General features: G+C 40.9%; 1 protein-coding gene across 1 annotated transcript in view; it reads right to left on the bottom strand.

The window, feature by feature from the left end:
• The window catches only part of LOC118412401 (neuromedin-K receptor-like), a 31,548-nt gene continuing 14,375 nt past the window's right edge, over positions 1-17,173 (bottom strand). The window contains exons 2-5 of the mRNA XM_035815233.1: positions 15,327-16,386; positions 14,064-14,214; positions 3,681-3,868; positions 1-3,075 (exon numbers count right to left, since the gene is read on the bottom strand). Of these exons, the coding sequence (XP_035671126.1) occupies positions 2,874-3,075; positions 3,681-3,868; positions 14,064-14,214; positions 15,327-15,916 (1,131 nt within the window). The 5' untranslated portion in view covers positions 15,917-16,386 and the 3' untranslated portion in view covers positions 1-2,873. The remainder of the gene's footprint in view (positions 3,076-3,680; positions 3,869-14,063; positions 14,215-15,326; positions 16,387-17,173) is intronic.

Here is a 17,173-nt window from a genome sequence, read left to right as displayed (position 1 = left end):
GTACTGCAGCAAAACTTTAATTTTTGACATATCTCGTTTGAACATGCTGTGGTCGTGATTTTTGAGTGGTAGATAGCCCTTGGGACAGAGAGTAAGTGCTGTGAGTTTGGACCCCCTAGCGGTTTGTGTTCTCTAGTGGCTTTGGAAACTGCAGGACCCGATTTTGTTTCAGATTTTAAAGGAGCGAGAATAACTCAAGAATGGTTTGACCAATGGCATGGTTTTTGCTACGTAATTGATTTAACACTAATCATGCAAATCAGAATCAAATGTATTTGTCTGCTTTTATCCGTTTGCTGTAACTTATATCCTTTCCATGAATTTTAGCATGTTGGAAGGCACCTAGGTTTTGTTGATCCATGCAATTTTTGGCAGTTTTCTAAAATATTGAAAATATTAGAATGACACACCTGTCTTGAAAGTAGTGCGGCACATACACTTGACATCTGATCGTAGCCAAACAACACCAGCTCAGAGGACAATTTACATCGCAAACAGTGTATCAAAAATCCTAACCTTCAACGAAACACTATGATTACCTTACGGAGGGTTGTGTTCTACGGACTCTTGTTTTCTGTTGCGATGGAGAATTCTTGCAAAGCAAGGGACAAAAGCGACAAAGCTGTCGACAAAACAAGCTAGTATTTCACCGCGTCATTGCTGACTGTATCATACCATCGTTGTAAGATTACAAGGCGCAGGTGGCTTGGTAGGAAGATAATGACTGTTTGTCTTTAATGTTTTTCCACATGAGAAAATTCTCCATTCCATATCCGTGAATAGTCTTATCAGGTTCGTATGTCTGAATAACAAGATCCTTTGTACCTGGTGTTTTGTTCAACCCACGTTTTGGTGACCGTCTGTCAACATCCTCAGGCAAGTATTCCTGGTTCACATTGCGCTGAATCATATGTGTTGATACATATTACACTGTTGCTATTGTTTTTCTCTTTCCAATCTCAAACAAAACCTTCTCCTGCGTGTAAAAAAGCGGCCACTGAGCCCTTCCCCCCAAGTCACTTTCTACAGGTGAGGTCACACCAGCGTATGTTTTCAAGCCGCACGAGTTCCGTTTTGACATTTTGGCTAATTAAAAGTAATTTCTTCCATACGCGGCCGCACGCACAAGACGCACCTCAAACGCATCTGAATCGTTTTTAGATAGTTTCAAGTACGCAGGGAAACGAAAATATACGCCCAGCACGCCCGGTAGTTTTGGACATGCACAAAACTATCGTTTGTACGCAGTTTGGTTGCCTAAACGTCATGAATACGCAATGCAGTGGTCCCACGATGGCGAGTGCGGTATGAAGACGCTATATGTTTGCGCTTTATACGCTGTACGGATATCGCGGTATTGCGAGTACATAGCGTACTTACAGCGCAGACAAAACGCACCATGAACGATCGTATAACGAATGCCCACATAGATCACGATTTAGTACCGTACGTTCTGCGATCGGGTTGCGCATACTACGCGTACTGATAGCGTGATCGACACACACTCCAGATTTGGAATAAATACGAAGGTCCAGACAAAACCGATCATCTCAAGATGGCAGATTCAGGCCAGGACCGGCGAATTTGTACCGGGGGCATGGAGAGATGGTCACAACTTGCAGGACACCATGAATGTAACTGGTCCCAACAGAGCCTCCAGGGAAAGGAAGATGCAGAGGAACCTGCTGAAGCACTGGGTCAATTTGTGTAACACACGTGTCATTTTGTGTAACAGATATTTGACTCTATTTGCTGATAATACTACTTTTTTCTTTGTAGAACCAAATGATATAAAGGTGCAAAATAGAGACATATTACAACTTTGAAAGAGGGCATAAGATTTCATAATTGTTTGATTTACGTGTTTGATAAACATCTTGAATACGTTTTGCGGTGTGTATGAGTGTGATTTTTACAGTAGTTGAAATATTAAGATGATATAGGGAATCATTAAGGACAAAGTTAAAACAAACACAATCTTGACAGTGCATATAATTTCTAAATGTAAATCATGACCCACATTACTGTAAAAGTACCGTGTCACTGCTTCACTGCTTCGCAAATGAATTAAAACAAAAAACTCTCCACTGTTTACTTATCAATGTTCTACTTGTACTGCCTAAAAACAGAATGTGTTCCTCTAACAAAAATGCTCTATTGACAATGCTCGCAGACAAAAGTATATGTAATAGAAACTGTTCCACTGACACACCGGAAATGCGTCTGGAATGCAATTAGCACCAGGTGCTTAAGGCATGCGGTTGGTAGACGTTGTGTGCGTCCGGAAAACGCCCAACATACGCACCTCATACGCAGCTATTCGCAGCACGGAAAATTCTCTTGCGCATTTTATATGCAATCATACGCACCTCATGCGAAATGGAAACGCTGAATTCGAAATTCAAACGCCATATTGGCTCGACGTACAATTTAATTTATTCCAAATAAATTCCAACTGTTGGGCGTTCGGCCGGGTATTGACAAAATTTCGTGCGGAAATCATGCGCACTTGAAAATATACGCATCTGTGACCCCACCTTATCCTAAGAGCCATATACGACCACAGCACAAGATATCAAAAACTGAAGTTCCTCTGCAGTACCGGAACAAGCCGCTAGGAGGCCATCAAACAATCTTCAGGTCTTATCAAGCCGTATCCACATACCAAATATCCAGACAATCCATCCAGGCCTTCTCGAGTTATGCTAGAGCATACAGAGATGCAATGATACATACATTATTTGCGCAGGTAAGAGTTCAGATGTTCATACAACAATTATTCTGCATCCGTTGCAATTGACACATTTCGGGACCGTGTATGTACCGCAGTGTCTGCACTGTGACACTGCGGAACGGTTTTGCATGCTCGCCGTTCACACCACACTCGTTTCGCTAACCCGTCGAGCGATGCGGCTGCCGGCGGAGACGCTCTTGTGGATGGTGTGGAGCCGCACTGTGCTGATCTGCGTGCTCGTGCTCTTGGTAAAACGGTTCATCTTTAGACTCGAGTCGGGGTCTTTCGGAGCCGGGACGCCGGGACACCATCGAAGCGCCGTCTGGAATCCATATCGGAATCTGCAATGTGTGTGCAGAACAGGGTTTCAGTGATGTCATATTGTTCTGAATTTAAACATATTTACGAAGTTCAAGAAGTTTGAATGTTGCGACTTGCTCATCCTTAGACGTTTTGGAGGCTTATTGACAAGAATTTAATAGACTTTACATTATCATTTAGTCAGCAAAATCTGTCCGCAAAATCTGACGGCAATTACAGACATCACCGGCCGACGATCCGCCATTCTTGCCGTGTAATCGCTGGCCAGTCGTCAGCCACTAAGACACTCTCATTTCTCAGAGGGAAAATTTCCTTCCAATGACTTTGCCTATTGATCATATGCGGCCATGTCATTGGCTGGTTACTTTAACAATAGGAGGTCAGGCATCTGATTCACTCAGTAACAGAACACATACTAAAAGCATGACGTTATTTGCGGCACACAAGAGGTGGGCGGATATGACAGGATGAGTCATCTAAAACCTTTCATTTTAGCGTGAAAGTTCATCTGATGTGACAAATTACACTATGGAAAGGTTAAATACAGGCGATACCAACTTCCAATAATTTCTTGACCTGGGGATCATTTCAACTCTTCCATTTTGATTGGACTTTGACATCTGACCTTTTGTTGAGCCAACAATAGATGAATGGGTTATACATGGAGTTGCTCATAGCCAGCCAGAAGACAGCGAGATAGACTTGCTGGATGTGTTTCCACTCCTTGTAGCCGGGAGGAAGCAGGAAGAAGACGTGGTACGGGAGCCAGCAGACACAGAACGTCACCACCACGATCACCATCATCTTCACAACCTACAGGAGAGTCATGGTAACAGACAGGGTTGTGATATCAGTCCCTTGTTATTTAAATCATTTATCAATGACCTACCTTAATGTTTAGATAGTGAAAAATGCGATGCTGCTGTTTTAACTTCCAAATCTATCAATTGTCTGTCCTGGGCAGACGACCTTGCATTTATCTCATTGGCAAAACAAGGTCTCCAACAATGTCTGTAACTTTAGAAACATACGGTAATAAGTGGAAACTGACTGTTAACGTATCAAAAACAAAGGTTATTGTTTTTTTTCTAAAGGCGCCGTAATGCTTATTTTTAGCACGCGAAAAGGAATTCTTATGGGCGATCGAAAACTCAGGCTGACAGACACAGGCGGCAGATACTTGCACTATGAAGGTTAGGGGCCGGTAAATCGCCCCAAGCCGACCAGGCAGCTTTTTGACAGACTTCAAGAGTTTGAAACTGTCAAACAGAGGTTACGATTGGCAACGTAGTAGTGGCAAGGAGATTATGATAGACGTAACGTCCTTGGTAGTGGTCATGATTTCTCCAGATATTCCATAATTGTGAATTAACAGAAACTCCCATCCTTTTAGCAAGAATATTTGTAGCCTCCATGCAAGGAGTTTAAGAAATTAAAAGTTTTTAAATTTCTTTCTCCATAGCAGTTCCAAGAAGTTACAAACCTGTCTATGCATAACAATAATTGTTCATTTGCAAAATCATGCCCGAAGGCTAATTGCATATACAGTCTCAAAGACTAAGGGAAATACATTAAAAAAACTAGTGTCTAATTAACTACATGGTACAATGAATACTATTGTCGGGTTTAACTTCTTCTCTGAAGGCAGCGGTTAATGAACTTTCCAACGTTCTGTACGAAGGTGGGATTTTGTGCTTTTAGTAGAAATATAGTCTTTTGGTGATCTCTTAGGTGCTAAAAGCTTGGTGGAATTGTGACAACTGTTTGAAATACTCTGTTTCTTTCGGATTCATAGTGGGTACACTTACTGATAAAATGTCTTTTATTTTCTACGGCATTCATTGAGCAATACTTACACAATCTCTCGTGGACAGGGAGCTGTTTATAGCGGCCCCTCACGGATGTGCGCTTGTTCTTATCTTACATATGGCTAATCTTTTATTAAACTTATCATTATATAGATGATTTACCCTAGTAAACCCTGGGATGTTTTTCATGGCACAAGTGCAAATTACAGATAATTATTTACCATGGAGGTGCTGATTACGACCATGCAGTCAACGTGAGAACTTGAGTGATGGGCAGATTTACTAAAACATGGCCGACAGGGTAAAATTTGATGGTCCAAAATTCAAACCCTTTTAGAAAACTATAGCAATGCCTTAAAATGATTAAAAAGGCAATTAAATGATTGGTAGTGTCCTGTCTTACACTCAGAGGTACTTAAATATGTTGTATATGGTCTCTGTTTTGAGTTAGAAGGTGATTATAGAAAATGTACCCTAAACTTATACACGTAAATGTGAAAAATAAATAGCAGGAACATGTCTCTAACTAAATCTCACTAGTTTCTGAGAGGGGAACAGTGCAGCAAACGACGCACGATCACACCACTGGAACGTAGTGGATGATATAGTATAATAGGAAGCAGGCAGATCAAACAGCAATCTACAACATGACCTTGATGGACTTGGCCTATGGACGAGTAAAATCCACATGCAGTTGCACCCAAAGAAAATCGGAATGCAAAGTGATGCACGTTTTCTTCAGACGAACACCTCCCCCTCTCCCTTTTCTCCAACTAGCCGTTACAAAGTAACTTGAAGTGGGACAGTCATGTTAACATATTCGAAAATTAAGACAACCTTTGCGCTAGAAAACTATATGTTATCAATTCAAAACAGATCATTCACTAATAGCATAACAAAACTAAGGATTGGAGCACATTGTTTAGAAATTGAAAAGGGTCGTCACAAAAATATACCATCCGAAAAGAGAATGTGTCCCATCTGCAAAGACAGTATTGAAGATGAATACCATTTCCTGATGATATGCCCTTGTTATAATGAAGAAAGGAAAAAGTTATTGACTATGTGTAACAACAGAACAACACTACCCAATACAAGTAGAGAAATATTCAATGTACTTCTATCATGTCCCGACTCCATATCTGTCCATCTAGGCCAATATATATATATAATGCTATGCAAAAGAGAAGTCGTGCTTTAACAATGTAAAATGCACTATGCCGCCTTATTTTCTATTATGTTAGATTAGTATACCCATGTAGATAGTTCGTAGTTGCTAGTAATACATGTTACTTGCCATACATTGTACCTGATACAATCGTGCAATAAACTTGACTTGACTTGACTTGTTACCCACATGGTTAAACAAAACAGAAAACGCCTTTTCATCCTACGACGGTTGAAGATGCTCAGAGTTCCCAAACTTGATCCAGTCACCATGTACAAAGGCGCCCCAATGTCTGTGAGTATGCTGTCCCAGTTTGGAATCCCGACTCACTAAAAACAGGCATCTCGTCGAGAGACCCATACATGTCCAGAAATAGGTGAAATGTACGAAGTTTGGATCAGCCTACGTCACACGTAATTTCCGACAACTTCTAGCTTCCGACAACTTCCGACAACCGCTGTCGGCAAAGTTCGGGAAACGTCGACATTTATCTGTGACGTAGCTACGCTAAGTTCGTACATGGGGCGGACCTAATGTACGAAATACGATGTACGAAGTTAAAATGTTTTCTATTTTGTGGGTTATGCTAAGTTCGTACATGGGGCGGACCTAATGTACGAAGTACGATGTACGAAGTTAAAATGTTTTCTATTTTGTGGGTTATGCTAAGTTCGTACATGGGGCGGACCTAATGTACGAAGTACGATGTACCAAGTTAAAATGTTTTCTATTTTGTGGGTTATGCTAAGTTCGTACATGGGGCGGGCCTAATGTACGAAGTACGATGTACGAAGTTAAGATGTTTTGACTTTGTTGTGAGTTATGCTATCTTCGTATATGGGTCGGGCCTGGTGTACGAAGTCAAGATGTTTTGACTATGCTGTGGGTTATGCTAACTCCGTACGCAGTATTCTATTCTACTTTCACCTGTCGCACATGGTCAGCCACGCGTTAATCACATGCTCTCATCATCGATCACCAATTATTGAGTGCGGGTGGAGAACAATCTGTATCATCTAACTTGTGAACTAGATCGTTTATAAAAATATTAAAAAGTCTAGGGCTTAGTTTACACTCCTGCCTGACACCCTTATTGGTAACAAACAGTGGTGTTAGGCCAGATAACGTTAGAATCAACTATCTCATAAAAGTAAGAGGTTCCTATAGAATGACTTATATGAAATGAGTTTTAGTCAAGATTATTTTGTTTTGACTAACATTAGGTAGCATTTTTGTGACTGTTGTATACCATTATGCCTTAGTGAGAACGATAACATTTATGGGAACTCGAAAATATTTTCATCATTCTAAATTTTGTTACTTTTTATTATCTAAAACTTATTCAAGTGCCTTCTGTACGGTCTTAGAGCTGTCAACTTTGTATTTCTGACGTGATCCCCATTCTTCAATGCACTTGATGAACATAGATATAGGTCTTATTTAGAAAAGTTTGTAATTTTGTCATCGTTCAATATGGTGTTTTAATAAGACCTCTCATTTTTTAATTCGACTCTAACGATTCGTACAACGTTAAGGCTGACCATCTGTACTGAAGATCTGTTAACTTTGTACATCGTACATCGTACACTAACTCTGCTCCTCTGTACGAAGTTAGATTTTTAAACATCGTACATCGTACATCAACCCTGCCTACCTGTACGAAGTTAGATTTGTTAAGTTCGTACATCGTACATCGTACACCAACCCTGCCTACCTGTACGAAGTTAGATTTGTTAAGTTCGTACATCGTACATCGTACACCAACCCTGCCTACCTGTACGAAGTTAGATTTGTTAACTCCGTACATCGTACATCGTACACCAACCCTGCCTACCTGTATCGTACATCGTACACCAACCCTGCCTGCCTGTACGAAGTTAGATTTGTTAACTCCGTACATCGTACATCGTACACCAACCCTGCCTACCTGTATCGTACATCGTACACCAACCCTGCCTGCCTGTACGAAGTTAGATTTGTTAACTCCGTACATCGTACATCGTACACCAACCCTGCCTACCTGTACGAAGTTAGATTTGTTATCTTCGTACATCGTACATCGTACACCAACCCTGCCTACCTGTACGAAGTTAGATGACGTCACCTAAAACTTCCGAAGTTTACCGATTACGGTCTATATCTACCTTTAACTTCGTACAAGTTCGTACAACTTCGTACACACTAAATTCGTACATTTACCCCATTTCTGGACATACCAACGTCGTGCATGCCGTATCATCCTGAGCAACTCACTACTCAGAAGCCCTTATTCAACTCTGACTACCCACCATTCAGTCCAGGAGAGAATAAGTCTGCAGGATGTTCAGAATAAAACTTCTGCACTCTGTTCCTCCCAGAGACTGGCATCCCCCATCCCGGCGGATGATGATGATGATGATGATGCATTCTCTGTGACCAGAAGGTCATCATGCCCTGAGTACTATGTGGGAAGGGTCAATTAAATGGCCTAGACTCAGACAGACACTTTTCCGTCCAGCTGTTATATTTATTCTGATCATTAACTACATCAGCTGCGTGCGGTGAACTAGCAATTTGAAGTTGAGTGCAGGCATCAGTAATGTAAGGGTTGTTCTGTAATCACGCCGGACAATGTGATTAAGTCCTTAAGCATTACTAAATACATCTGATTTGTAATAACTTTGTGATTACGGGAGAGAACACGTGGGGAGACGGGAATGATGCACGGCGGGTGAGCTGTAGCTCAAATATCCTACTCTGACAATCTCAAACAAGATTGTGATCATATTTCATAACCGTATCCAAGGTGAAAACAAATAACAATTAACAAGTTTCAATGTAAAACTTAAGACGTGTCCTCAGAAAGAACACAATAAATATCAAACCATAAGTCATTGATATCCCTGACCACTAGCTGGTAAAGGCAGTAGTTCTACGTCAAGACTTTACCTTCGCTAGAAAGTTATGTTTTCTTTTCAGTTTTACTATGGAGGATGTATGCGTGTTTTTATGCAAACAGCACAACTCGAGAAGTTGAATATGCTAGAGAGAGTTTTGGAGCGTTCAAGTTTGATAATGATCTTCCAAGTGACTTCTAGCAGCACTACATTGGAGCATGCCTTGGTTTGTATGTAAGTGGCATAATGAGGGGAGCTGCTGTGGAATGACAATGAAAGTTTGACAATGGGCTTCCTACAGTACTACCGTGGAACGTCAACTTGTGAATCGAGGAGCTCTGATCTGCATGATATTCGGGTCGTCTTTTGCTGTTGGGGAGATGATGGACTTCCCAGCGGCTCGCTATGGTACTGCAGCTGGACTTCCAGGATTAAGAGGTCATGTTCTGGAAGTGCTATGACCCTGATTTTTAGAGGTGATTGTAATTAGTTCTTGGGGCTGAGAGCTAGCGGTGTAACTTTGAGGCCTCTAGCAGCTTTTTTAACTGTAGTGCTGTGATTTTAAATCAGGGCCTCATTCACATAACGGAGAAGGAAAAAGTACAGTTCTGTTGTATTGTACTATATCATGTGAAGTAGACCTGCATTAGAAAACACCGTCTGTTGGTCATCTGGGCTGAGGAGGTAGGTAATTCCTTTATAGATAGGAACTTCAATATTGAGGTAATATTTAAAAAAATGCTACCATTCCATAACGGTTCATGATGTTAACTCAACCAACACATGTGACATATGAAAGTCAATTGACTAACTTCGTCAAACATAATCTATGCAAGTCAGGGTCTTATTTTCATAAGCAATGGAAAAATACTAAAATAACTTTCTTTGCCAGAATAGAACTTTGACCAACGTGTGTCGTTTAGGTAGATGGCATCATTACCTATGCGGTTACTCCGATAGTGTACATGACATGGATGTAAGGATCGCTCAGGCATGGAGTGCCCTTCACTCTCTACGTAAATTTGGAAAGCACCCATTAGAAAACAAACTAACTTAAAGACAAATGTGTTTAAAGCATGTATTGAAGCAATTCTGTTGTATGGTTTAGAATCATCGTTAATGAATACGTCACGTTCAAAAAACCTTTATGGTACTTATACAAGGATGTTAAGGGTAGTGTATGATACACCATGGATGAAACACATTACAAATAGTCAGCTATATGGATCGTTACCAAATGTTACATCTGTTGTTAAGCAACGCCGACTACTCCTAGCCGCCCATGTGGCTCGTAGTAGAGAGCCAGCCGGAAAACTCTTGCTCTGGACACCTGTTTTCTCTAAGAAACGTGTTTATCGCACAAAGCGAACTTTGAAGAAGCTTACTAATTATTGAACTAAAAAACTGTACTGGACGGTCCGGAACTCCTCGCAGCGATGAATGACAGACTGTATACTGGAAATCAAACTTCACTTGTTCCACATCACCATGAGGATTACAAATGATGATGATGATGATGATTATGAGATTATTGCCTGATATAATGTATGTATATTGACCTTATTTTCATGATCAATGAGAAATCGTTATTATACATCATTCTTAATGGTTAAAATAATTTGGCGATGGTACGGATTCGTGGAGGTCTAGTTCTTTATTACAGGACGTTTGGCCACTATTGTCCTGTTTTATGACGTAATGACTTAAATGGTTCCAAAGTGGCTTCAGAAATAAAATGTACGTAAAAGTGCTAGATGCTAACACAAGCTGGTATGCGATGTACGGCCAATTTACATGGATGGTTGCGAATGTTACAACATGTTTGGGATTGGTCAGGAAGCTATCCCTGCCATACCAACGGAACCGGAATCACTGGTATTCAGTAAGCTGTAAGTGGTAAGATAAAGGTGAATTTATGACATTACTCATAAAATATCTACACTGGTGTATGTCTGCAACACGATTTAGATAGCACAGCCTGTTTGGTGCCGCATTTCCCACAAAAGTCGGCGTCTGGCTCCCAGAGTTGACACGAAGAAGCAATGTGGTTTGGAGAGATAAGCCTTGTTCTAAAGCGTGCCTTACAATGAATCAACTTTGCTTTGTGTGTGGCTGAAGTATTCATGTCTAAAGTAGAATACAAATTTAGAATGTTCAGACGCACAAATAGCTTTAACCCTATAAATCCGGCCGTATGGGTCCTTTTGGAGCCCAGGGGAATATTAACATGTGCCACAGCAACATTTTGCATAAGAGAAATTCTTGCCATGTGTGTATTTGTATACGTATCTTATAAATGTGTTACCGAGATAGCCCATTAAATACTCTGTTTCTAAAGAATAATTCAAGTCCACACACTTACAGAAAATGGCTTCAAATTATTCTGCTAGTTCCACGTTCTTTCATGCGCAATCTGTTTTACCGTGATAATGGTGTACATGTCGACACGCGCTCCATAGATCACAGAACCGTCAACTCTTATTTTTGACGGAGTAATGTGGTTGTCAATTTCTGGTGTCTTATCAACTTTGTACTTTGTATTCTTTGATATCGACTTTTTACACGCATTGATTTTTACAGCAGCTCAGAGTATAACATGTACATTTACAAAATGTTGAATACGAAATCAAGTCTGAACATTTAAAGACCACCTATGGGGTACTATTTATGGTTAGATCTACCGCTATGAAATATTCATGGCGATTATATTTTCACATTTTTATAATATTGTTTCGAGAACAGCGAATGTTTGTTTGTTTTGTTATCAGACATCAGTGTGTGTGTGTCAACAAGGACGGCTGGATGGATTGGTTTTATACTGGGTGTGTTGGTGGGATGTAACGAAAACTTTAGATTTTGGGCCCCCTAGCGGCTTCTCTTGGTAGGTTTGAAATTTCTTTTTTTGCTAAGAACAAATAAAGCTCTCATATTCTCATCTTTACTAGCGTTTGTGTGTCTGTCTCTGTGTGTGTCTCTCTGTGTGTGTGTGTGTGTGTGTGTGTGTGCGTGTGTGTGTGTCAACAAGGACGGCTGGATGGATTGGTTTTATACTGGGTGTGTTGGTGGGATGTAACGAAAACTTTAGATTTTGGGCCCCCTAGCGGCTTCTCTTGGTACTGCAACGGAACTTCCGGTTTTGATATCGCGGGTTCTGAACAAGCTATGATCACCAGACACCATTTTATGGTGTTAGATGGCTGTTGCGCTCAGAAAGAAGCGATGTGAGTTTGGGCCTCCTAGCGGGTTGGGTTGGGATTGCAGGCTATCTAAAAAAACTGCCAAAGAGGATAATTCAAGATAGGAATATCAGAATTCATCATTTTGGGTACCTGGGTACCGCAGACAATGTTGTACAAAATAAAATAATAATCATGCAAAATGGTATCACATTTGCATAATTAATGAAAATATTCTTTCTAAGTAATACATGTAATTTATGATAGGTTGAACATAAGCAGATGTCAAAATGCAAATATGGAGCTGATTCGCTTAATTATTGACGATGGGAATTTTACACTTGTGACAAGTATACGTTAGTAATGATGAACATCACCATGCATCAATTATTTTTGTCATTTGCACAAAATTAACAAAAGCTCTAAATATTTCATGGAGGCATGAGGTCGCCAAACTCTAGTTTATTCTTTCATTTATTACTGCATTGTTTACTAGTACCGTATGGAGTGAATCTTATATTCGTGACCCGTCCCTCCACTCGACCTAGTTGAAAAGCGGTCATAACTACCGAATAAACTATCAGAGATTAAAGAAAGGCTCAGATTTGAGTTGACTAATTGTTTTAAAAGTCGGAAATTCCCTGGATCATTAAAACTATGTGTGCACTTAAGAAATAAAGCCATAACAATTACGGCAGGGACATCGATGGCGCCAGTTTTCGTTAGTCCTTTAAAAGGGTCAACTATCGCAACAAAGTCAGCAGGGACGACACAGCAACTCACGGTAAGTACGTTCCGTACATTTTACAGAAAGTACGGGATAAAGGGATTTCATTTCAACTACATACTTCCAGATATGTCATAAATAATCCCGGCTCACCACATGCAACTCAGGCATACTCGCCAATACAAACTGCCAACCGGGACAAAGCGGTATCTATCTAGTCCAGTCCCAACAATTCTAAACCTCTGTAGTTTTGGACCACAGTGCTATCCAAGACTCGTTTCATTCTATGTCAGAGTCATTTGCTATAATCACAGAGTGCAATCAATTGTTGTAAATAGTGTATATAGTTCTAATTTGTCTTCGACTGCGATGAACTAAGCATGTATTTTAAATTGTAATCGTAGTATATTTTGTATTTGTACAAAAAGACTGTCAAGCAGAGCAATTCAGTCCCTCAGGCTGCAAGGCTGTTTTTACTTTGTTACGATTGTTTTAAATAAATCAATAAACAAACCAGTCTACTACTACTACTACTAACTACTAAATGGATTGCCTACCTACTAAACTGCCCACCTTTATGTATTTTAAACCTCAAACACCCGACCTTCTTTGCGAGATGTTTTGTTCAATAAAATCTCATTTCAAATCGGTAATTATTGTACATACATTGCTTCGTCAATGTAAGTGGAATATTTTGACATTTTAAGGTGTTGCTAATTCCAGCTCATTATCTTAATTTATGCAAAAGATCAGAAGGACGACGTTTTGCACTAACCCTATTCAGATCAGGGAGGTCTGGAGCTACTCTTATACGGCATAACTCATGAACGGCTAGCGCTAGTGTCCTGGCCTGGCCTTGTAGCATCGGACTTCCGAGCCACCGTATTGATGATAACCCACCTGTTCCTTGGTGTATATGGTATCATAACACGCTAACACGCTTCGCTCACTCGGTGGTTTATTCGGTGGTTATAGCAAAGCACCAGGCGTTATGACACCTCGGGGCGGGTCATTAGCTATTAAATCAACTCCTATCAGCTCTGTAAATCAAACCTCACTTCGGCCCATACTGGCTACTATTATCAATCATCAATCAATTCATTCGTCCGTTCGTTCGATCATTCATTTATTCATTCATAACCTAAAAGCAAACAAAATTCTTCTTCCCCTACTTTAAGCCATCGTTTCTATGATCCCATCTTCCCATTGTGAATTTCCTGTACAACTGGCTTCTAAAAGTCAGCCCGTCTTACCTTTCTCTTCGCCTTCATCTGCTCCAGGTGCCGCTGGGTGGCCTCCCCCGGGATCTTGCCGGCCCAGAGAGTGAAGCCCACGATGGAGTAAGCCACCGCCATGACCAGGAGCGGCATGAAGTAGTTGATGGTCATCAGGCCAACATCATACCTGGGGTAAAGATTCTTGGTATTTTTGGATCTTAAAGTGCTAATGATGTAAGAAATAAAGATGCACTGAAATTACATTTAGTCATAATAATATTGTCCAATAAGACACTAGATACATGTAATATATGTCCTCCTAAAATCATACCTTCAGAGCTGTTGGTTCTTCCCACCTTAAACAGTGACTTTAAACCTGTTATAACTTCACAACATGGCAGCATTCCGTATCGCCCAAGGGACGACTCGACCGCGGGAGGATCGTCTTCGGCCGTCGGGCGATCCGACCCGTGGGAGGGCCGGGACCGAGGACGATACAGAGTACCCCATGTTGTATGTTCTCTACATCATGCCAAACCGAGAAAATTCATGTTTATCGGAGAGCAAAAGCAACTACACATTGCGTCAACAACTTCGTCAATTCAAATAAAAGAACCGGGAAAAGTTGTTTAGATTTTCGACAGCGGTGCATTCAGGCGAGTTCGAATCGAACTATGGAGCCCTGGGCCGTACCGTAAAATACGGACCGGGCGGAACACCGATATCGAACGTAAATACGGACCGGGTATGATATACCGAAGTACTTTGCTTGAATAAAAAGGAACAGTGGCTCTGATTGATGTGTTCTATTAACTCAAGTTGCCTTCGTGCACAAATCTATACGTCTATAGGCATAAATCTAAAAATATAAACCGACTAAAGTGTTTGGCGTCGGACGGATATTTTCGGCACTTTATTTGTCTGACCCCCTCACATAAGCAGGCTTGGTACTATTCCAGTGAATCTATGATCATTATAAGTTGGATATCATCGGAACGAGCATTACACAAGCTATCTAGTGATTATGAATTTAGTGATAAATAATGCATTGACGCAGAAATAACGGAAAGTTAGTATTCCAAACGTTTCGTGCCGAGTTTATGTTTTCCCATTGTATAATAAGAAACTGTGTATTTCTGTGTCAAACAATCTAAAGACTTTAACAGAGCTAAAGCTGACGCCTTACTCTCAGTCAATAAAAGTTCTCTTTCAAATCTGTGAAATGAATAGATAAACTATATTCGGTATCTCTTAGTACCCACAATGGGAAGATATATGACATGAAAAAAAGTCTCGTACCAGAACTTTACGTTGTCATCAGGCCATTGGAATCTGCAGACAGACCATTCCTCCTCCCTGTACTTGAATGTGTAGAAGTGAGAATATATACAGAGAGGGACGTTCACGGTGGCAGCGCACAGCCAAATGGCAATGATGACAGACTTGGCGCACACCCTGGACATCCGAGGCTTGAGAGGGTGAACGATGGCAATGTAGCGTTCCAGGCAGATAGCCGTGAGGGTGTAGATACTGGCTGATACCGCCGTGGTGGGGACAAAGTTCATGAAGTAACAGTAGAATTTCCCGTAGTACCAGTCCCCAGTGACGGAGAAGGTAAATGTGAAGATGGTGTTGAAACTGGCGATACTGACGTCGGCGAAGGCTAGGTTGACTAGAAAGTAGTTGGTGACTGTCCGCATGTTGGCGTGGGCAAGCACGACCCAGATGACTATGCCGTTTCCAACGATTGCCGCCAGCACAATGGCTGTGTAAGGAAAACTCCAGAGTGCCACCTGCCACTCAGGCAGTTTGAACTGGTTTGTAGCGGAAAATGGCTCACCGGTCGAGTTTTCCACAACATGGGTGGACTCATTGATAAAATTGTCCATCTTGGATAATCTGAGGTCTGATGGTAAAACTATCTGAAACTAAGCTAACCCTAACGGTAACTGCTTTCTAATCCTGACCTTTTTTGTGTCTCTAGTGGCCTCATAGTCAACGAAAGGATGTAGTAAATCTATCAAATCTATTAGCAATGAACCTCTGAATGTGAACCTCAAAGTAACGATGGACAGTTTGACCCACTCGACGTGTCACAAGAACAGTAAGTGCAGTGGGTGAATTCGGTGCATATGGCAAATAATGACAGTTACTTCTCGCAATCAAAGTTCCACAATTGCCACAATGCTCCACGCTGCTTAGGAGTAAACTGTAACCCTAGATAAACATTTTGTAATGCACGTTTTTTACATGCATGCTTTCTTTGTTTCATCCAGTGTTGTTTCTCCTCTTACACTCTTTCTCTTGCCCCTGCAATTTCTACAGCTCCCTGTACTCCCTGCACAACTTGTCACGCCACCTGTAGAATTGACAGAAAAGCCAGGACATGTGATGTCATCCCGTATAATACAACACACACACAAACTCTACTGAAAATTCCACCAATAATTTTGGTACCAAAATTCAAATTATTGTGATCATTACAGGCGACACCCAGTAAAAGTAGGTAAGGGAGAAGGGAAAAAACGTGGACAATTGAGTTGCGACCTGAGGTGTGCGGGTCAACTTGCGCTGCTGAGGGTCAGACACCCACTTATTTCTGCTTGAAATCGGAAGAGAATCATTACCAAACATTTTGAAAATGTTTTTGCTAATGACAAAGAATTTACGGTATGGGGAACTCGACCCACACATGTCTGATCACAATTCACCCTTGTTTTTCTCCCTACCTTCTAATTAAAAAACAACAACACACGAATGTCTGGAAAGTAACGACTGCAATGATTTGAAATTTGGAGGATAGTGCTAAAAGGCTTCATACTATGATGTTGTGCTTCGAAATTTGAGTTGTGTTTATTATTTCCGGGTGAGGCCAAGAACATATTGATCACCCCTCGTGGTATTTTCTACTAGCGACATTTTGCTCATGTTTACAGGCAGGTGTAACAAACGTTACCGGTAATGTTTGTTACAACAATACACTTTGACTTTTTCAAAACGATGTGCAATTTTGGTTACATTGTTTAGGTATGTGAAAACGCATGTCACAACATAGTGACCGATTTTTACACCAGGTAAGGCCACTTTTTCATTTCAATGTCATGTTTGCACCGAACAATATTGTATCTTACGGTACGGTAATAAGG

This window comes from Branchiostoma floridae, chromosome 3, assembly GCF_000003815.2.
Source record: "Branchiostoma floridae strain S238N-H82 chromosome 3, Bfl_VNyyK, whole genome shotgun sequence".
Lineage (NCBI taxonomy): Eukaryota > Metazoa > Chordata > Leptocardii > Amphioxiformes > Branchiostomatidae > Branchiostoma > Branchiostoma floridae.
Note: the sequence above shows the minus strand (reverse complement) of the source record. Positions and strands in the feature narration are given on the sequence as shown.